General features: G+C 41.0%; 1 protein-coding gene across 50 annotated transcripts in view; it reads right to left on the minus strand.

The window, feature by feature from the left end:
• Positions 1–222: 222 nt before the first annotated feature.
• TTN (titin) overlaps positions 223–21524 on the minus strand; it is a 277310-nt gene continuing 256008 nt past the window's right edge. For 49 of the 50 annotated variants that reach the window (XM_045034065.1, XM_045034059.1, XM_045034049.1 and 46 more), the window contains 23 exons: positions 21163–21468; positions 20756–21046; positions 20363–20659; positions 19930–20235; positions 18479–18784; positions 18112–18393; positions 17305–17898; positions 16897–17184; positions 16495–16794; positions 15711–16013; positions 14862–15164; positions 14174–14758; positions 13749–14054; positions 13336–13635; positions 12020–12595; positions 11598–11903; positions 10633–11226; positions 4882–10496; positions 4599–4755; positions 2783–3474; positions 2526–2679; positions 1690–1992; positions 223–1557 (listed from right to left, as the gene is read on the minus strand). In XM_045034065.1, coding sequence (XP_044890000.1) covers positions 1259–1557; positions 1690–1992; positions 2526–2679; positions 2783–3474; positions 4599–4755; positions 4882–10496; positions 10633–11226; positions 11598–11903; positions 12020–12595; positions 13336–13635; positions 13749–14054; positions 14174–14758; positions 14862–15164; positions 15711–16013; positions 16495–16794; positions 16897–17184; positions 17305–17898; positions 18112–18393; positions 18479–18784; positions 19930–20235; positions 20363–20659; positions 20756–21046; positions 21163–21468 — 13463 coding nt within the window. In that variant the 3' untranslated portion in view covers positions 223–1258. The remainder of the gene's footprint in view (positions 1558–1689; positions 1993–2525; positions 2680–2782; positions 3475–4598; positions 4756–4881; positions 10497–10632; positions 11227–11597; positions 11904–12019; positions 12596–13335; positions 13636–13748; positions 14055–14173; positions 14759–14861; positions 15165–15710; positions 16014–16494; positions 16795–16896; positions 17185–17304; positions 17899–18111; positions 18394–18478; positions 18785–19929; positions 20236–20362; positions 20660–20755; positions 21047–21162; positions 21469–21524) is intronic. The other variant, XM_045034053.1, reaches the window with a different exon arrangement.

A 21524-nucleotide genomic window follows, 5' to 3' on the forward strand; every position in this document is an offset into this window, starting at 1 on the left:
CTTTTGAGGATGAATTTATCCATGAGAATCAAATCTATGCTTTAAAAAATGTTGACTGTGTCCAACACAATAATTCAAATATTTGCTTTAAGGAACCTATCGTTATGGGCCATTTTGAACCCTATTGTCATGGGCCACTTTGCCTGATCTGTGATCATTTCTGTGATTTGTTCAGTCATACTCCCCAACCCTAGGATTTCCCACAAAACAACCAACCACACATTTTGAGGTGCAGATAGCTTGCTTTATTTTGTTGTTACTATTTCTCAAGGAGGTCCAACAATTGTAACTAATAATCGAATTTATACCTGCATGAAAGGAACTACATCAAATTGACATTCTGGGCAGTTAGTAATCTTGCAGTTGTTTTTAGTTTAACGACAGCTTTATTTTGTTGTTGTTCTTTTTTTTTTTTTTTTTTTTTTTTTTGCTGTGGCTCATTGCTTAGTTGCCCCAGTTTCTCAGGTTTCAATTTAAATTTAGAGCTACCACACGAAGGCATTGGCTGCACCCCAGAACCTCCAAGAGTTGCACTGCTCTGGCAAAGGAATACTTGAATAGCTTGGTGAAATGAAGGGATGGCCAGGCGATGTTACTTTTCCAAGCTATCCCCGCATTCTCTATGGTCAGAGACAGTGCAAAATGAGCGAACAAAGTGTTGGCCGTTACACTCTGCTCTGGTAATATCTAAGTCATAATTTTGAGTGTGACATCATCAGAAAATGTAAGACGTTCAAGTGTTGCTTACAGGAGGGTAAATGCAAACATCACCAATGCCTTACATTCCTGATTCAGTAGGTATTGGTGCACATGTCAGGTTACATGCATGGCATCATCTTTTAGGTGGATAGGACATCTTCAGTGGGGAATTTCTCAACCCACTGAGGCATACTTAGACATCAACGTTATGTTGAGGCACAAAGATTGATTAAGTGTTGAGCAGGGTATTCGTTCCATAAGAAACTTTCTCCTGCCAACAGTTAGTTTCAAAAGTTACATTGTAAAATGTCATAAAATAAATGGTACAAAACTTTATAACCGTCAATCCGGCTATATACAGTATGTACATGTCACTAGAAAATGTATATTCTTAGGTCAACAATTATGAAAAGATTGAAATGTATAATTTTGAACTCTGACTCATTTAGGTTGATACACAACTACTTCTTTTTTAATATTTACAGATCAGAAAGATTAGTCCATGTGAATCATGTGTGAAAGGTTAAGAATGAGTAGGAGTGTGAGAGCACGGGCTCTCTTAAATAGATCGAATGTTTATATTCACAGTGGCAGAGTCAGATCCAAATTCATTCCCTAGACTAAGGGTATAAAGTCCACCATCTTGTTTCTGTACATCCATGATGATGAGAGTCGTCAGGTCATCTGTGTTTTCAATGTGGAATCTCCCGTGTTGTTCTTGATGTTGAATTTTTCTTCCACCACGGGACCATGTTATTTCCGGGATAGGCTCACCCGTAAAAGCACAGGCTACTGTTAAAACTTTGCCCTCATCAATGCTGATGTCAGAGGGAAGAGCTTCAATTTTAGGTGGAATTCCTTTATGGAACAACAACAAAAATGTTTTAGGAACTGAAAACACAATGATTTACTTTCTACTAAATTGTATGAAATAAAGGCTATACCGTGCTACTAGGCTTATCTACCTCTACCAGTAATTTCATTGCTCACCTCTTATGCCTGCTTTAAGCATTCTACTAGTTGAGCTTTCCAGTTGTGTCATACTAGATTTTCCCATAAAACTGCTGGAACTCATTTCTACAAAGGACTCTTGCATGGAGGACATGCTTTGGGCAGACATGCTTGCAAATTTCATTTCAGTCATGCTGCTAGCACTGCTGCTGCTGAAACTGCTGAAGGAGGCCTCCTGCTTAGAGGCAGACATTTGGACTGACTGAGACGAGAAGCTTCCTTGCAAGCTCGTGTCACCACTTGTCCTCAATACTACCTCTCTGGGAGGTTCTTCAACTAGAGCTGTGGAGCATAGCAGATACACAGTGAACATTGATGACATCTGGTTAATTGGTGACATCTGACATTGACTTGCAGAAATGGAAAACTTACACACACACACACACACACACACAGTAATGTAACCCAAACAATTTGCTGTGGAAGCATAAGCAAATACATACATTTGTCAAGAGCTAGCTCAGTGTCTCCAAGAAACGTATCTTTTATATTTCTATCATTGTATTACATGCAGGTGCTAGAATAACTGGGAGAAAAATGATTAGTCATATAGAAAATAATATAGATTTTGTGCATTCTGGAAACAAATGTAACAGGGCACTTGGTAGCTTGGCTTTGAAAGTTAATTTATCCACATATCTGTTTAGCTGTCAAGAAACTTTGTAAGGATGAGGGGAGACCTGTGCCTCTTACTCACGGAATTTAATAAGGCTCATCAGAGTTGGTTGTGCTCGGAAGACAAAGGCAAAAAAACAAAAAATATATAAAGGCCTTAAGCAAGTAAAAAAAAAAAAAAAAGGGAAAGATCTACTTACGAAGGACCGTTAAGGAAGCAGTAGCTGAACACTGGCCATGGAAATTTTTGGCCTTAACTGTGTACTTTCCACTGTCGCTTACTGATGCATTTCGGATTTCAAGAGAATATACATTTCTGGAGCGACTTACACTGATATTTGAAGAAACAGAAATCTAAAATGTAAGGGGGGAAAAAAAGAAATGTTTCTTTGAGCTCTTCAGGAATAGATGTGCCATTTTAAATTTTCTTCAACGACATATTCATAATTAAACTTACTGGCAAGTTGTTTTTAAACCATTCGATTTCAGGGGATGGCTCACCACTGATTTCACAAGAAAAGAGAACATTTTGTCCTTCATTAATATTTTGAGATCTGGGCTGTGAGATGAAGGCTGGAGCATCTGAGAGTTCTTTGCTCAGGGTCAAGTCATACTGACACTTGATGATCCCTTGGCTGGTTTTGCCAATGCAGGTGAGGATCCCTTCATCTTTGTGACTGGCCCGCTTGATGGTTAGGGTCTGATCACTGCCTGAGACACCGTATCTGTACTCTTCAGAGTTAGTGAGCTCTACTCCATTCAGTACCCATTTCACATCAGTGGCACCAGCAATGTTGGCTTTTAAGGTCACTTTCTGACCATCAGTTATGCTCATCTGAGTAGAAAATGCTTTAATCTCGGCATGTGTTCTGATTTCTTCCGATGCCTGTGATGTTTTAGTGATTTCCTCATGGACAATGGATTTTTCCAGAGAGGTTGCTTCTGATTTCTTGACTTTTTCAGAAATCTGAACTTTTGAAGCTTCCTCCTTGATGGCTAACTTTTCCTGAGATTTCACTTCTGACATTTTCATTTCTTCAGAAATGAGGGCTTTTTGGGAAATTTCCTCTTGGACAACCGCCTTCTTTTGTGATAAAACTTCAGAGGTCTTTTGTGTAGATACTTTCTGTGCCTCAGTGTCTTTTACAGCTAAAAAAGAAACCTCTGTTAGTTGTTAGGCAAACTTAATTGGAAAGAGGTCCCACCCTTTACTCTTTTGTAGTTCTGCAAGTGAATAAATAATATACACACAAAAAAAGTTGTCATGCATGATTTTTGAGATCAGTGTAATGATTCTTTAAATTGAAGATAGTTCTTATGACTTAAGGGAAAAGTCTCAAAAGAATAGTCAAATTATTTAGGATAGGTGTGGATTTAGGAAATTTTGATTAATAAAAAAATTGAATTATGTTTTAGAAGATTGAAGGAAAGCAACCTAATTTTTTTTTTTTAATTTTTATTTAGTTTTGAGAGGGAGACAGAGACAGTGTGAGCAGGGGAGGGGCAGAGACAGAGGGAGACACAGAATCTGAAGCAGGCTACAGGCTCCTAGCAGTCAGCACAGAGCCCCATGTGGGGCTCGAACTCACGAACCATGAAATCATGACCTGAGCCAAAGTTGGATGCTTAACCAACTGAGCCACCCAGGTGCCCTTGAAAGCAACTTAATTTTAACTGGGAAAAGTAATATAGCTCTTTTACAAACTGCACTGCTTTGGAAAATTAGCAAGAGTGAAAGTTTATGGAAGCAGTACCATTTTGTATATTCATCTGACTTTATTCCTAAATATTCTTGGGAGCAGTGGCTGCCTCTTTGGAATCTTAAATAATACCACATATAATTAGGTACCTGATATGTGCTTTTTATGCTACTATTAGGCTTTCTTTAAATACGTGTATTTGCGTACAAATGGTATTCTGGAATTTGGAAAACAGTTTTACTGGGTACCTCAGTCAGTTAACTGTCCAACTCTTGATTTTGACTCAGGTCATGATCACAGTAAGTGAGAAGAAGCCCCACATCTGGCTCTTCCCTGACAGAGTACGGTCTGCTTGGGATTTTCTCTCTCTCTGCCCCTCCCCTGCTCATGCTCTCTCTCACTTTCTTGCTCTCAAAATAAATAAATAAACATTAAACCTTAAAAAATTAAAACAGTTTTACTTTAATATTTGTGTGTGTGTGTGTGTGCATGTGTATGTAAGGGAGAATGTTTAGAAAGTTTCCTTAATATCGTTTTTCTGAAAAATATTGGTACGAACAAAAGCCAACCTACCTTTTATAGTTAATTTACAGCTAGAGGACACAGATCCAGCTGAATTTGTTATGGTGCAAGTATAAAGCCCGCTGTCAGAAGTATCAGTCTTATGAACTTCTAAGAAGAAAACTCCTTTGTCTTCAGAGAGTTTATATTTACTTCCTTGTGTAAGAGCCTGTAGAATGCAAGTTATTTGAGTGTTAAAAAGTGAGTTAAGTTTAAACATTTTGGGGAGATGGAGATGAAGGAAGAAGTTAGATTTTTAGGAGATACCATCAGGAGATAATTAAGAAATGGTTACCTTTCCATCCTTTGTCCAGATGACTGTCGGCCGTGGTTCTCCAGTGGCTTTAACTGAAAATTTAGCAATGCTGTCTGAAGAAGCAGTTGTGTCCTGCAGCCCAGTAACAATTACTGGTTTGGAGGAAATTGGTTCAGGAGCTTTTGCTTCCGTTTTCTTGGTTTCTGTAGACTCAGCAGTTTTCTGAACTGCTTTCTTAGTTTCTGATGTGCTTGACACCTGCTCATGGATACTCTTAAAGGCTTGTCCTGTAAACTGGAAGTTAGTTTTGGAAGTTCCACCTTCACTAGATATCTCGCAAATGTATTCTCCACAATCCGATTCCGTGAGGTTATGGATCTTGAGCTCATAGGTACCATCTGCTGAATAATGAAACTGGAAATGCCCATTTTCCTTCAGTTTCTTGCCATCTTTATACCAGGTGATCTCTTTTGCACATAATGCACTACTTTCGACTGCACAGGTCAGCTTTGCAATATCTTTAGAAGCTTCAGCCTTCAGGGACTGAGTTATCTTGGGTGGGACGGAGACTCGGAGCTGCTGAGCTTTCTCTGTCGGTGTGGGTTTTGTCTCTGTGGGTGATACGGATTTTGGGTGAGAAGTAACTGGTTCTGGGGATTTCACTCGTTTTGGAGCCTTACTGGTTTCTGGAGATTTCACTCGAGGCTCTGGGGATTTGACTCTCGGTGGTGATGTCACAGCCTTTTCAGTAGCCCTGGCCTTTTGAACAGTCAGAGTAAACTGTGCTTCTTGCTTCCCTTCACTGTTTTCTACCACCACGCTGTAGTTGCCCTCATCAGAAGCCTGGACTGAAGAGATCTCGAAGGTCGATTTGTACTTTGTGGTGGTCACTTGGTGGCGGGCAGAGGTACTTATCACTTGTCCTCCACGCAGCCAGATCACAGTGGGTACCGGCTCACCATCTGTGTCGCAAGAAAACCTTGCGGACTCGCCTTCATACACGGTTATGGACCTTGGCTTTGTTAGAATTCTTGCGGCCAGAGTCGTCTTGATCTTTCTGTGTGTGGATTTTTCTTCCAGCGACTTTTCTTCTACTGCAGCGCTTTTCATTTCTGCAGAGGCGTGGTGTTCATATGCTAAGAGACTTTCCCTTGTCTCTGTCATCTGTGACTTCACTTCCCTGACCGAAGAAGAAGCTTCCATCTCAGATGTTTTCTTAAATGATGAAACCGCATACTCCTCTGTTCTTGTTAGCTCAGGGAAGACAGACCGGGGGACCTCTTCGTCTCTGCGTCGGGAAGCATAGGTGGTGTAATCCCCGCCTGTTACATCCAAGGTCGCGTAGTCTGAAGCCTCACCTTTGTAGTTGGTGCACACAGCACGGTATGTTCCACTGTCCTCGGTGTGACAGTCCAGAATTTCCAGGGTCAGGACCCCGCTCATGTTGGTGTAACGAATCTTACTGCTTTCTTGGAGTTCAACGCCATTATGGTACCATTTAACCTCGGCAGTTGGCTTAGACTGAACGTTTAAGATAAAACGTGTATTTTGGCCATATGGTACCCTGTGGGAGCGCATTCTCAGTGTGATTCGAGGCGCATGGTCCAGCGTAAAAGGCTGCTGACTCAAAACTTCATACATCCTTTCTGATGTCTTCTGAGTCTTTAAAGCAGCTTTCATGGACTCGTACCTGGAAAAGATATCAAATCTTGCGGACCTCTCAAATCTTGAGAGTGATCTCTCACTGGACACAGGGCTGGGGGAACGTGGGCGAGTTCTCTCTGGAGTAGGAGACCTTCTTTCTGTGTCCTCTTCATATTCCTCCTCTGGATGTCGACGTGGCCGGATCAGCTCGGACACTGGCCTCATTAACTCAATGTAGGTTGGAGACAGGGAACGCCGCCGCCTCAGTAGTCTAGACACAGATGAGGAGGACTCTCTTTGAGCATGTTTTGAGATTTCATATTCTTCCTCAATCTCTGTTATTTCTGTCACTTCTCTCTGTCGCCTGGATTTCTTTCTAGACTTTTCCTCCTTTGACATGTGTTCAAGCTCACTTTTGTATTCCGACAGTCGCTGAGTGGTAGTAACTGGGCGAAGCAACTCTTCATCTTCTCTCTCGGCCATGATCCTTTGCCGTTGTTTCGGCTGTCTGTAGGAGGCCCGGGCGTGCCGTTCCCGCAGTTCTGCATAACTTGTGCTAGTCTCCTCCTTCATGGGGATGTGATAGGTTGAATATCTGAAGTCTTTTTTTGTTTCCTCCACCTTGACATGAGCTTGTGGTGAAGAGTAACGCAGGCTAGAAAGCTCAAAACGTGGAGGGCTTCGGCTTGGTGGTGAGGCTGAGAAGCCTAATTCAAGCTCTTCTTCAAGACGCAGCCTCTCTTCCTCTGTCCTTTTCATTGCCAAGTAGTCATCAATGGGCAGGAGAAGTTCTTCATCCGACATGTCTCCAAGAGAACGTCTTCTAGGTCTGTAATAAAAGTCATAATCAGGAGAAGGTGTGCGGCGGCGGGCTGGTCTCACCATTTCAAGATCATCTTGGGACAGTTTGGGAATACGCCATCTAGGTCTGTATTGATCTGTAATGCGTGGAAGAGGCATCACATAGAACTGTTCCCATCTGGAAAGGCGGATGCGCTTGGGTCTTTTCTGTACAACTCTGTCAATTTTCCCAGGCATTTCGTATTGATCACGTATCTTTTTATACCATTTCATGTCAGACATAGGCACAAATTGCTTAATGCGTTGGTCTTCTTCTATTAGAGTCTGTTTGTATTTGCGTGGCTCTGGTACTTCATAAGGCATACGGAGTTTTCGCTCTTCCTTCTTTTCTTCCGTCTCAAGTCGGAATTCCCCTTTTACGGTCTTGGTGCTTACAGCTGGTTTGTAAAGGATGGCAGCTTCTCTCAGAGCCTCTTGGGCCACCTGGGTCAGTGGCACCGTTTCAGTGCCAGAAAGGATTTCCGCCATTCTTAGTGTCTTGTCAATTTGCTTTTGTACGTGTCGTTCACGCTCCTCCTTACTCTTGAATTCTTGTTTGACATACCTTAGGCGTTCCACTTGTAGGTGAGCCTGGCAGCTGGTAGATCCAGCTGTGTTTGTGGCTGTGACCCTATAATAACCTGTGTCTTCAGGCAAAGTGTCCCTGATGTGCAAAGCATAATAATCCAAGCCTTCATGGAGAATTTCAATGTTAGGCCCAAGGGACAGTGGCTGACCATCTTTCTCCCATTTTAATGTTGGTGGGGGGATGCCAGACACTCTGATCTCAAAGCAGACACTTTGGCCTTCTTGGCACTCTGCGTTTGCCAGCAGCCGTTTGAACATGGGTCTTAAGGTTGTATCTGTTGGCGGTGGGTGTGGGGTTACAGTCAGCTTTGCCTTACAGCTGTCCTCACCATATTTGTTCCTTGCCACAACAGTATATTCAGCATCATCATCCATAGTTACACTGCTGATTGTTAACTGGTAAAGACCCTTGTCAGACTCAAAGGTGTACTTTGCATCATCATCACCTGGTTTGATTTTCTGACCTGACTTATACCATGTTACACGAGGCTCAGGGTGGACAGTTATAGTTACTCCAAACCGGACATTTTCACCCACATAAGCTGTCTTGTTATAGAGAGGCAAGGTAAATTCTGGTGGCCTTTCCAGAAGTCTCATTGTGTCAGTTCTGCGCTTAATTTTCTTCATGGTTCTACGGCAGTAATAGTCATAAGTTTCTCTCACACCTTTAACAAATAGCTCTGCATAAGAACTGTCTTCACCGTAGTCATTGACTACTTTGCATCTGTAGGTACCATCATCAAATCTGGTAATGTCTTTGATGTACATGGTTGCTACTCCATCTGCATAGGTGATTTCATATTTCTCACTGTTCTCCAGCTGTCTGACTCCAAAGTACCAAGTCACTTGGGTAGACTGATCATAATTTTCAATTTTGCATACGTATTTGGCATATCCTCCTTCTTCGCCAACTGCATGCATTATCTGTCCAGAAACAGGGCCAATTTCAATGGATGCTACTTTAACTTTAGCAACACTGACTCCCCTCTGAGATCGAATTGCACCGCCGCAAGAGATTCGGGCTGCTGATATAACCATGTTGAGGTCTTTCTTGATCAGAGTGTGGTAGTAACGCCGGTGTTTTAATGTTCTGATGACTTTAGTACTGACTCTTTCTATCTTCTGCTTCAGCCATGGATGCTGGAGTGCCTCAGATGCTGTCATGCGAGATTTTCTCTCTTTCACTAACAGCCGGTCAACAAAATCCATGGCTTCGAGGCTAATCTCTTTGAATGCTTCTTCATCAAAAGTATATTCGGCATTCATGATGTTCTCAATTATCTGTTGGTTAGTTTCTGCCAGGAATGGATTAATACCACTTAACAGCACATACACGAGCGTGCCAAGTGACCACATGTCTGTGGCAGTGCTGACAACATCATGCTGGTGGACTTCAGGTGCATAGTATTCTGGGGCAGTGAACAGAAGCCTGAAGTTGTCCCCTGGCTTCAGCTGACGGGCTTGACCAAATTCTATGATTTTAATGACGGAGCTCCTTCTTGTTTGGTAAATGATATTTTCTGGTCTAATGTCAAAGTGTCCAATATTATGACTATGTAAGAACTCAAGTGCTTCACAGACCTGGCGAACATAACTTACAATCTCTCTTTCGTTAAGTTCAAAAGCGCTTGTGTTAATGCGTTCAAATATGTCAAGTCCTGATATGAACTCAAAGATCATAACTAATTCTTCCATGCTCTCAAATGATTCGTGGAGGTATATGATGTTTCTGTGTCTAGCAATGTTTAGAATGGAAATTTCCTTCTTTACCAAAACCTGGTCAGTCCCTTTGACTTTAACAAATTTGGCCATGTAAGTCTTCTTTGAGGATGTTTCAACACAACGGTGGACAATTCCAAATTGACCACGCCCAAGATCTTCAGCAATCATATATTTCTCATAGAGTTCCTTAGTTGAAGAGTGAGATGCTTTAGTCATGGAAACTTCCCTGGTTTCGTCTACCTCTTCATCATAGTTCATAGCTCTGGTCTTGTCTTCTTTGGTTATGGTTGGCTCTGAAGGCTCAGAAGGCTTACTCAGGCCAAATTTGTTTTCAGCTATCACACGGAACTGGTAGCTTGTTTTTCCAAATAAGTTGACCACGGTGTAACGTGTTTCTCGGGCCTGTCCTACACGGATCCATCTTTCTGCAGTAGTGGCACATTTTTCGACAATGTAGTTGGTGATTTTGCTGCCACCATCAGAAGCTGGCTCAGTCCATGTTAAGTTGACAGAATCTCGTGAGACATCACTAACTTTGACTCCTCTGGGTGGGTCAGGAACATCTGCCACATCCAGTTCAACAGTCTTCTGATCAATTCCAAATCTGTTCTTAGCACAGACCACATAGAAACCAGCATCTTTTCTCTCTACTCCATTGGGGAAAACAAGTGATGTGAAAGATCTTGTGACAATAACTTGGTAGTGTCCATTATTGTCGATCAGATCTTGTCCTTTCTGCCAGGTGATCACAGGATCTGGTTTGCCACTGAAAGGGATCTTGATGCTGACCACCTCACCTCGGAGAGCGTGAACCGCTCCCATGCCTTCAAGTGTTTTAGGCAAGTGTATCTTAGCTGGAACTGTATCAGAATAAAAGAAGAAAGAATATAATTTAGCAATACCCAACACTATTTAAGTGCAACAAACACCCCCCACGAACCCTAATTAATATGTCATCTAGCACCAAACTGATGTTTATAGATTTGTAGTATTTACCTTCCACTTCCAAGGAAGCCGTGCCAGACACAGATCCCCCTTGGTTGGTAGCTCTGACTTGGTAAACTGTGGCATCATCATCTGTGACACTTGCAATGATGAGCTGGTGGTAACCACCCTTAAACTCTTGAATCCTATACTTTAATCCATCTGCAATGATTTCTTTGCCTTGTCTGTACCATTTCACAATAGGTTTTGGGTGACCAGTCACTTTGCAGACCAGGGTAGCATTGCTCTGATATCTGACATTTAGATTTCTCAGTTCCTCTTTAAAGTGTGGCGCCTGAATTGGGACATCAGATTTAGGAATGGCAGGTTCTGATATTTCACTCCATTCACTTTCCCCACCTAGGTTTTCACATTTCACACGGAACTCATATTCAAGACCTTCAATAAGGTTTTGCACTGAAAAGACAGTTTCTCGAATTTCTTCTGTTGTCACAGCAATCCATTTATTCTGCTTCTTCTCACGTTTCTCAAGGTAGTAATTTCTAATCTTTGCACCTCCATCACTGGCAGGTGGCTTCCAAGCCACAACACAAGAATCTTTTGTGAGAGCAGTAATAGTTGGTTTGCCAGGAGCACTTGGCTTTTCTGTTTCAAAGAAACAAAAAGGATTTTAGTCATGAGGTGAAACAAGCAGCTCTATTAAAAACTTAGTTTTCAAAAATAAAATTTTATGAACTCCAAAGTTCTAAGAATAGCTATTCCAGAAAAACGAAATGGGTTACTTTATATAAGAAACTTATCAAAACACAAAGTTCCTTTTTAAATAAGAAGATGGGGTTTGTTTTTGCCCTTCAAGATGTGCAAAAATTCAATTTAAATGGGATAAAAGGTGCTTGTACTTTGCCTGAGTCTTGACTGTTTCCTTTCAAAAGTTATTTCTATTAACAAGAGTTTTACGTAAAGATGGAATTTTGCCATATGAAGATTGTAGAGGCTGTACAAGAGGTTGTACTCACCGAAAGGACTCTTAATGATCACAACTGAGGCAACCTCTAGAGGGTCACTGATGCCAAAAGTGTTCTGAGCCGAAACTCGGAAGTAATAGCCAGCGTTTTCTGTGAGGTTTACAATTCTACAGGTTGTCACTGAGATGGCTGAAGACACCAATTGCCATTCAGCCCCTTCCCTGGCCTCACATTTCTCCACCACATAGTTGGTGATCCAGGAGCCTCCATCATCTGCAGGTGGTTTCCAGCTGATCACTGCAGAGTTCTTCAATAGAGCTTCTATCACAATTGGTCCTGTAGGTTTGTCGGGTTTATCTGTTGGGAGAAAACACAATTGTAGTGTTTTTTGTTTTTTTTTTTGTAGTGTGTCTCCTGAGATCTATTTTTCCTTCAAAAATTAAAAAAAAAAAAACTAAACTAAAATGAAATACCTTGTATTTCTACATCAAGGATGGCATCAACTGTTCCAAAAACATTGCTGAGCTGAACTTTATATTTCCCAGCATGAGTCTTACGTTGGACATTCTTCATGACAAGATGAGTATAGTGCTCAGTGTTTTCAATAGTAATGTTTTCTGAGTTTTGCAAAAGTTTCTGGCCATAGAACCAAGTGATGGCAGGTACTGGACGACCAATGTACATAACGTGAAGTCGAAGTGTCGAACCCACAGCACCATAATACTTCTCTTTCAGTGGGTAACCAGGATGGAACTGCGGTGTTGCTTGTAGGAGAAGCTTACTACTGGTTTCTACCTCTCCAACCTCATTTGTAGCTATGCAGGTATAAACACCTTCATCTTCTTGTTCCTCTGTCATTACTGTTAAAGTATGTGTGCGTCCGTCTGAAGACATTTTGTACTTCCGGCTCTGTACCAGCTCCTTACCAAACCGGTACCATTTAATATCAGGAAGAGGCCTTCCAACAATCTGGCATGAGAGTTGAGCAGCTTCGCCCAACTTGGTGGTAACATCCTTCATTTCTTTGCGCACTCCTGGAGCCTCTCCAGCTGAAGGATATGAAAGATAATATTAATGTATTAATATTACTACCAAATCTGTAATCCTCTGTCCTTGTATATCAGGAATGAATTTATCCTTTTGGCTAACACTTTATTAGATACCATGGTTTATATATGAGTCTAATTCTTAAAAATTTCATAGTGCTTTTCCTGGGGTCCTATGGAAAACAGGGATTCAGTGAGCACACCATTACATTATTATGTAGAGTGACTTTTCCCTTTACATTGGGAGACATCAACAATGTATAGGAGTGGGATGCCTGGGTGGCTCAGTCAGTTAAGCATCCGACTCTTGATATCAACTCAGGTCATGATCCCAATGTTGTGGGATTGAGCCCCACATTGGGCTCCACGCTGAGCGTGGAGCCGGCTTGGGATTCCCTCTCTCCCTCTCTCTGCCCCTGTCCCACTCTCGTTCTCACTCTCACTCTCACTAAAAAACAATGTATAGGGGCTTGGAGAAGTATGAATTATGTCTATAAATCTGTAGTATCTTGGCCCTTGTTTAGGTTCTGCACCTAATATCTACTGAAGTTATGTGCTTGGAATGACTTCCTGTAGAATGCATTGGCTATTCCATGTGTGTGTATATGCCAAAGTGAGTGATTCTGCCCAAACACATGGCCTCCAATAAAGTTTTCTAGATATCTACTTAATATAGGGAAAGAATTAGCCTTAACATGTTACTTAGTTTGTAGGTCATGAGCAGAGAACTAATGCCAACTTACATGTTAGTTTAGTCTTTACAGACATAGCAGTTCTTCGAGGTCTGCTAAGCCCAGTCTCATTCTCAGCAAAAACTCTGAATTCATATTCAGTAGATTCTAGCAGACCCCCTATTGTGAATTGCCTGTCCTTGATGCGGTCCTTATTGCTCTTCTTCCAGGCACTGTCTCCAGACTGCCTATATTCAACCCAGTATCCAAGGATTTCTTTGCCACCATCACATTCAGGTTTCTCCCACTGTAGAGTGACGCTGTCTTTGGATATTGAAAGAATCTCAAGTTCTCCAGGTTGGCTTGGCTTATCTGAAATATTTTAAACAATTAAAAAGGGAATCAGCTTTACTGCTGAAATAAAAGAGAAAGACCAAGATGGCTTGCCTCTATGATTTGAAACCCTTTAGAAACTCTCTCCTTACCAAATGGATCTTTGCAAACAACTGGTTCAGAAGCAGGGCTGGTCTCACTTAGGCCAACATCATTCTGTGCAATGATGCGGAACTGATATTCAGCATCAGGAATAAGCCCAGTGACAGTGTACATTGTGGTCGTTATCTGAGTCTTGTTGTGTCTGACCCACTTGTCAGTTGATGTCTCCTTGCGTTCAATGTAGTAGCCTGTGACTCGAGAACCACCATCGTCTTTGGGCCGGGACCAGGACAGGCTGACAGAACTCTTGGTCACATCAAGTACTTCTGGAGGATTGCTTGGAGGCTCTGGAGGATCTGGATATAAAGTAGGAAACGTGTTAAGAGTACAACCCCATATCTTGTAAGCTGATGGCTTACAAAACAAAAGAGTACTGAAAGAATTTTTACAGTGTTGTGGTTGGAAGAGTACTTACTCAGTGGTGTTTTTGGTATGACTGGTTCCTCAGACTTCAAAGGTTTGCTTATGCCAAACTGGTTTTCAGCTGAAACACGGAAATGGTATTCCACATTCTCTTTGAGGCCTTTTACAACCAGAGATGTACCTCGGACTCTGGAATCAATGGTATACCAGGCGGCTTTAGACACTTCTCGTCTCTCAAGAATATAGCCTAAGATGTCAGCACCGCCATCATCGGCAGGGGGTCTCCAACTGACCCTTACAGAGCGAGCTTGTATGTCGTCATATTCAAGTGGCCCTTCAGGAGTGTTGGGATTTCCTATCACCCTGACTTTGATGTAAACAGCCTTCTTGCCACACTTGTTTTCCAGAACCAGGTCATAAGTGCCAGAATCATCCCTGTCTGCTTCTTTGATTACAAGCTCAGTGTGTGTTTCAGAGGTTGCAATCATGGCACGTTTACTAATATCTTGGCCTTCCTTGGTCCATTTACATATTGGGAATGGTTTTCCTTTGATTGGTATGGTAAGTCTGATGACTCCACCTTGTCTTACAAAGATACCTTCTTGGTATCTTTCATCAAGTTCGTAATCAGGATATTCTGGGAAAAAAGATCCAGTTACAATTAGCATTTTTGTGGGGTGTATGGTAAGAAACAAATCTTAAGACAATCATAGCAGAAAGTAAATGATCGTATGTCTTACCGAGCATTTCAGTGACTTTGACTGTTCCTGGTACCTCAGCAGGCTCCCCAGGTCCACCAGCGTTACAGGCTAGGACCCGGAATCTGTATTCAGCGCCCTGAGGTAGGTGTGTTAGAGTATACTCCCGAATCTTGGTTGGAGTGGTGTTACATTTGGTCCATTCGTGTTGATCTACTTTTTGCATTTCAATCAAATAGCCTGTGACTTTAGATCCTCCTTCATCTTCTGGAACACTCCAGGCCAGGGAGACTGATGTCCTTGTTGTATCAGTAACTCTTGGGTTTTGCGGCTTTCCTGGAGGAGCTGGGAATAAGACAACAACATATTGTTAAAGTTGCTGCAAAGCTGAAAATCAACTGTGCCACCTAACATTCAGTTGTGTAAACATGAACTGTTGGCATTAGAATACACTGTTGTTAAAATTTTATTCATTATTATCAGTTAAAAATACTCAAAACTCTTTTTCCTTTGTCTTAAATGTGCTTTATTTATGATTACTGCCATCTTACGTTCATTATCAGCTTTTAAAGTGCTTTCAGAGATATTGTTCTAAACATTTAACACTGATATAGGGCATATATTTTAAGTCCCTTTTTTTTTTAAAGAGTAGGGAATAGACTCAAGAGGAGAATAAAAAAATTACTTGCCAAAAGTTGCTAGGGGCTGGAGCGGGGAGGGGATTGGTGACAAATGAACTTTTTGGGCTGATGAAAGTATTCTGTATTTTTATTGTGGTGGTGGTTATATAACAGGACCTTTTCAAAACTTAGAATTGCATATTTCAGAAGGGTAAATTTTACTACATTAAATTATACCTCGATACATTGACTTAATACAAAATGTATTTACCAATTGGATCCATGGCAACGATGGGTTTGGAAGGACGACTTGGTTTTCCGGTCCCTCTCACATTAATGGCTGTGACACGGTGTTCGTATTCTAAGCCTTCAATAAGGCCAGTGGAACGGTACCGTGTCATAGTCACTGGTACTTTATTTACACGGACCCATCGATCTGCTCTCACTTCTTTGCGCTCTATAATATATCCAGTCACTTGGGAGCCACCATCATTTTCTGGTGGATACCAAGTCAGTGTCATGCCATCACGGGAGACATCAAATATCTGTAATGTTTCTGGAGGTCCAGGAATACCTGCAGCAAGACAGAGGTAAACACATTATGGCAATGGGAATAAATTAAAATAAAGACGCCTACATTTCTGTGTGTCTTAGCTTTTTAAGTAGTATATAAGGCTTGTGACCCTTTTTCTAACGTTTTCATTTTTGTACTTTTCTTGAGGTTCCTCACTTTCTTCTATTTTATAAACATTTATTAAGCACACATTCTGTATTTTTTTTCTGTGACCTAGCTAGTCCCTCTTGCCTCCCTCCCTCCTTCCTTTTTGCCTTCCTCTTCTCTTTCATTAAAACAAAACAAAACAAAACAAAAAAACCAAAAAAAAAAAAAAAACTAACCATTTGAAAACTTCCAAGAAAATTCAGAAACCTTAGAAAGACCCTGGGGTTAATTCTGTGATCTATTTTTGCTTAGGGCATAGTAAAAACAAATTCCTTTCTGTTAACATTCAGAATAAGGTGGGGAGAATGGGAGACTTAAGGGTCCAAGGACTTACTGATGCTGCTGCGACATTCTATGACCTCAGACTGTAAGTAAGAGCCAATCCCGAAGCGGTTTGTTGCAGCCACACGGAACACATACTCATTTCCTTCAATGAGTCTGGTAAACTTAAATGTCGGTCTAGTCACTGATTCAGACACTGGCAGCCATCCTGGACGATGGGCATCACGTTGTTCTACCACATAACCACTCAGTGGAGCACCACCATCTAATTCAGGTGGTTGCCAAGAAATGGTAATTGAAGTAGCATCAATTTCATCAATCTTAATAGGCCCGGTTGGTGGACCAGGCTTGTCTATGAAAGAGAAAGAAATCCAGGAAGTTAGTTTTCACTTCAAATCAAAATTGGGTGACTGAACATCAACAACTTGTGTGTGTCTTTGTCACACGTCCTTACCAAGAATGATAACTTTAATGGTCTCTGAAGTAGTTCCAGTTACATTCTTTAATTCAAGTGTATATTCTCCAGTATCTCTGATAGTGGTTTCACGAATGGTTAATTTAGCTACTTTAGTATGAGTTTCAACCGTGACACGCTCTGATTCTCTTAGTTTAGAACCAGCAAAGAACCAGGAAGCAGCAGGAGGTGGGCGACCAGCAATTGGTATCACCAGTTCTACTGGTCTGCCAGCTGGGACATGGATGGTCTTTTGAGGCATTGTAGAAAGATCGATTGTTGGCAATACTGTGAGGAAAGAAAGTAGGCATTTATTCTTAAGCATTATTTCTAATGACGAAGTATCATGAATTCAGAATTTTTATTTTACCTACTATTATTGATGTTTTTTGGCAATTTGATACATACCTCTGAGGTCTTGTACAGTTACGGCTGTCACGATCTCTCTTGGTTCTGACACACCTTTCTCATTTTGTGCCCTTACTCTAAATAGGTACTGTTCGCCTTCATTTAAGGAAATAACAGTGTGCTCTAGGACTGTGGGTTTTAAGGTGACAACCTTCATCCATCTCTCAGTGCCAGCTTTGCAGGCCTCAAGAACATATCCAGTGAGTCGGCTACCACCATCGTAGAGTGGTTTTTCCCAGGCAAGAGTAACAGTTGATTTGGTGACATCGACCACTTCTAGCTTTGTAGGCACCAGAGGTACTTCTGAGACCAGAACTGCATCAGATGTTTCACAAGGTTCCCCAATGCCATAAATATTTTCTGGCAGCACTCTGAAATAGTACATGGTTCCTTCTACAAGTCCGGAAATTCGATAAAGTGTCTTGCTGCATTTGGTAGTTACTGTTTTGAATGCTCTCATGGCAGCTTCACGCTTCTCAATAATGTAATTGTTGACAGGAGCTCCACCATCAATTGTGGGAATTTCCCAGGTAATGGTCACAGAATCTCTTGATACTTCCTTAACTCTCACTGAAGGACAGGGACCAGGAGTATCTAAAAAAAAAAAAAAAAAAAATAGAATGCAAGATTCATACTTATTTGCTGATTGGTTGATAGTTTTTTGTTTTTTGGTTTTTTTTTTATGGGAAAATGTATTCAACATAGTTTCTCTCTAGAAAGGTGATCAATCATAGGACAAAGTGTAATTTTTTTTTTTTTTGTAAGAAATCTACTCCTGGCATAGTCATTTTTAAGACAAATACTTACCATATACTTTAACAAGGACCGTTGCTGATTTCTTGCCAGATTGATTTTCAGCTTCAATGGTGTATTTTCCAGCATCGTACCGGTTAACTTTGTCCACGATAAGTAAAGAGTAGCTGTCAGTGGTGTCAATAATTGCCCGGTTTACAAGGTCAATGCCCTTCTTGCTCCATGTAATGACAGGAGGTGGTCTTCCAGATACAGACACCATCAGGCGCAATGAGGCCCCAGCTCTGATGGTCACGGTCTTCTTTAAATCATCTGCGAGTTCTAGGTCTGGTATTTCTGGAAAGTAAATGTCAAAATTTAAGTAATTGATGAACAGGTATGATGAGAAAATAATTCACCTAAAAGCTTATATTACAAATACCTAGTCTCTCCACAGGCTCAATTTCAGCAGTTGACTCGCTGTATTCACTCATACCCTTCACATTCACAGCAGCAACCCTGAAGGAGTATTTCTGGCCCATTTTAAGGTCTGGCACGGTGAATTCAGTATTTCTTATTGTGGCATTGGTATGCACTCGGTACCACTGATCGGTGTCTTTCTCTTGCATTTCAAGAACATATCCCGTGATGTCAGTGCCACCATCATACATGGGCTTGGTCCATGCCAAACTAATGCTGTACTTGGTGGTATCCACAACTCTTGGAGCAGAAGGTGGTCCAGGAGTATCTATGGAATTTAAAAAGGGGGATTCAGACATGATACAAATAAGGAAGTTTTGAGGTTTGTATTTTTGGTTTTCGAGACTCACAAGTGCATTATTCTCCCCCCGCCCCACCAGTATTTCAAAAGGTCTTTTAATGTTGTAATTAAGGTTTAAGAAAAAAACCCTATAATTTATTAAATTCAGTATTTCCAAAGGCCTTTATTTAGTAAAGGATTAAAAATTTAAAAAGTGGGATTCATTGAAGATGTATCCTTACGGGCCATAAGAAACACAAGTTAACTTATAATCTTTGCATCTTAACCCACAAGTATGTGGTTAACTGATCTTTCTTCTGATTCTTCTATCCCCAGAAGTGTAAGGCATTATTGTTCTTTGTTAGCACTCACCAAGATAATCTGTGTAATTTAGCTCTTCTGCTAATATAGGGCAGCACTGTATGCTATATCATTATCCTCATCATTATTGAATTTAAAAAATTACACTTTCTTAGAAAGCTAGATGGTTTTCTTCTTGCTACTTTGGCTAGCTATTCTGGGTTCTTCTAGTTCAGCTCATTGCTTAACATACCTGTTCTCAGGGACTTTTCCTTAGTTGCTCAGCTTTCACAGTGTTAATATCACTTGTTACCTCTATGTTTCTAGTGAGTACAGGAATTGGTTTCTTCTACTTCCCCTATTCAGCCACAGTGGTTTACTCTTTAGTCATTGAGCTCAAACTCTGTTCAAGGATTTGTCACTCATTTTTGAAGGTCTTGTGACAATAATTTTGTTAGGTACTTATTAAAATACTAAACTTTATGCTCTTCTTAAGACTTTTTTTTCTTTTTAGTAGTTATCACTATACCACATTTTTTCCATTCTTAGGAATATTTATAAAATATATCTCTTTTGTATTAGTAGTAAAATAATTTATTTTTTACATAGACTAGAAAATATTGCAATAATTTTCAACAATGTAACTGCTAACTTATCAATGGAAGTAGTAGTTAAAATGTTCTGACTTGGCTATACTTAAGATCTCTCTAAAAAGCATATGCTTTTCTAGATCATTCATAAATTCAAGAAGGTCTTGGAAATGGTATGTTGGAAAATTATTTGTAACATGGTTTTGATGGGCATTAGGTTAATGTGCGATTCTTAGAACTCACATGATGGTTCTCTGCATGAGATAAAGTTGGAAGCTTCACTGGGTTCACTGTTACCAGCGGCATTCACTGCGGTCACCCGGAACTGGTAATCACAACCTTCCATGAGGCCAGTAACCTTAAGCCTGGTATCATATATCACATAGTCTTTGTTGACACGTGTCCAGCGCAAGCTCTTTTTCTCACGTTTGTCTACTAGGTAGTTGCTGATCTCATTGCCACCATCAGATTCGGGTTTCGTCCACTGAATGATGATATGCTCTTTGCCAGCCCCAACTTCTTCAGGTATGCCAGGTTGTGATGGAATAGCTGTTTATATTTTTATGAAAATAAGGATGGTCAGAATTATACAAAATCACTGTTGATATGATTGTCCTCCTCTCCCCCGATCCCATTATATTTAACTACCAAGTTGTTTAAAAGTGTTAATACTCACTGAATGAGTTTCTGGCTACAATTGACCCTGATTCAACAGGCACACCAGGGCCGTATTTGTTTACTGCCCGCACTCGGAATATGTATTCATTGTTCTTGATGAGTCTGGTAACCACATGGGATAGTGTTGGGCATTCGGCTTCAACAATCACCCAGTTGAGCCTACTGGTCTCACGTCTTTCCACGATGTAGTGAGTTATTTCTGCTCCTCCATCTTCCTGAGGAAGGCTCCAGGCTAAGGTGCACTTTTCCTCTGTTACTCTGCTGACAGTGAGATTTCCACATGGGCCAGGGGAATCTGAAACAAGTGTAATGGCAAGCAACGATTAAGATCTTTTTTTCTACCCACACTTAAAAATGCTATAAAAAATAAAAGAACGTTTGACATGCTTACCAAGGACTTTGACCATGACAGACACGGCCTTGGTCCCACTGGCATTCTTCACTGTTAAAGTGTATTTTCCACTGTCACTTCTGTCACAGAACTTGATCACAGCAGTTGCTCGTTTGCCTGTATACTGCAGAGAGACTTTCTCACAGAGATCTAGTTCCTTGTCTCCTTTGGTCCAGATAATTTTGGGTTCAGGTTTGCCACCAACTGCAGCATCAAGGACAAGATCTGAGCCTGCTCTTATGGTAACCAGATCACCTTGTAATCTGGCATCCAGTTCAGCTTTGGGTGGAGCTGTCATGGGCAAAAATAGATGTGAATAAATATAGGACAGTTTATTTTCACATAAATTGCGATAATTTAAAAGGAGAACATGAACATTGAAAAAAATTTTTTTTTTTTTTTTTTACCATATTCATCTCGGCAAGTGACAGGGCCTGTAGATTCTGATCCTTTGCTAATTACTCCTGCTGCATTCTTAGCCAACACACGGAATTCATAAGTGTCTCCTTCACTGAGAGCAGTCACAGTGAAGAAATTGTCAGATACGATGGTATAGTTGCACTTTAGCCAGCGACCATCTCCAACCTCACTGACTGGCTTACGCTCAATGATGTAGCCCACAACCTTGCTGCCTCCATCATATACTGGGGCAGACCAAATCAGGGACACTGTTGATCTTGTAACATCTGTCACCTCTGGTCTTCCTGGTGCATCTGGAAGGGATACAAAAATGAAGTTAAAAAATACAATTCTGAATTTTAGTACCAGT

The sequence above is a fragment of the Felis catus genome, chromosome C1, assembly GCF_018350175.1.
Source record: "Felis catus isolate Fca126 chromosome C1, F.catus_Fca126_mat1.0, whole genome shotgun sequence".
Lineage (NCBI taxonomy): Eukaryota > Metazoa > Chordata > Mammalia > Carnivora > Felidae > Felis > Felis catus.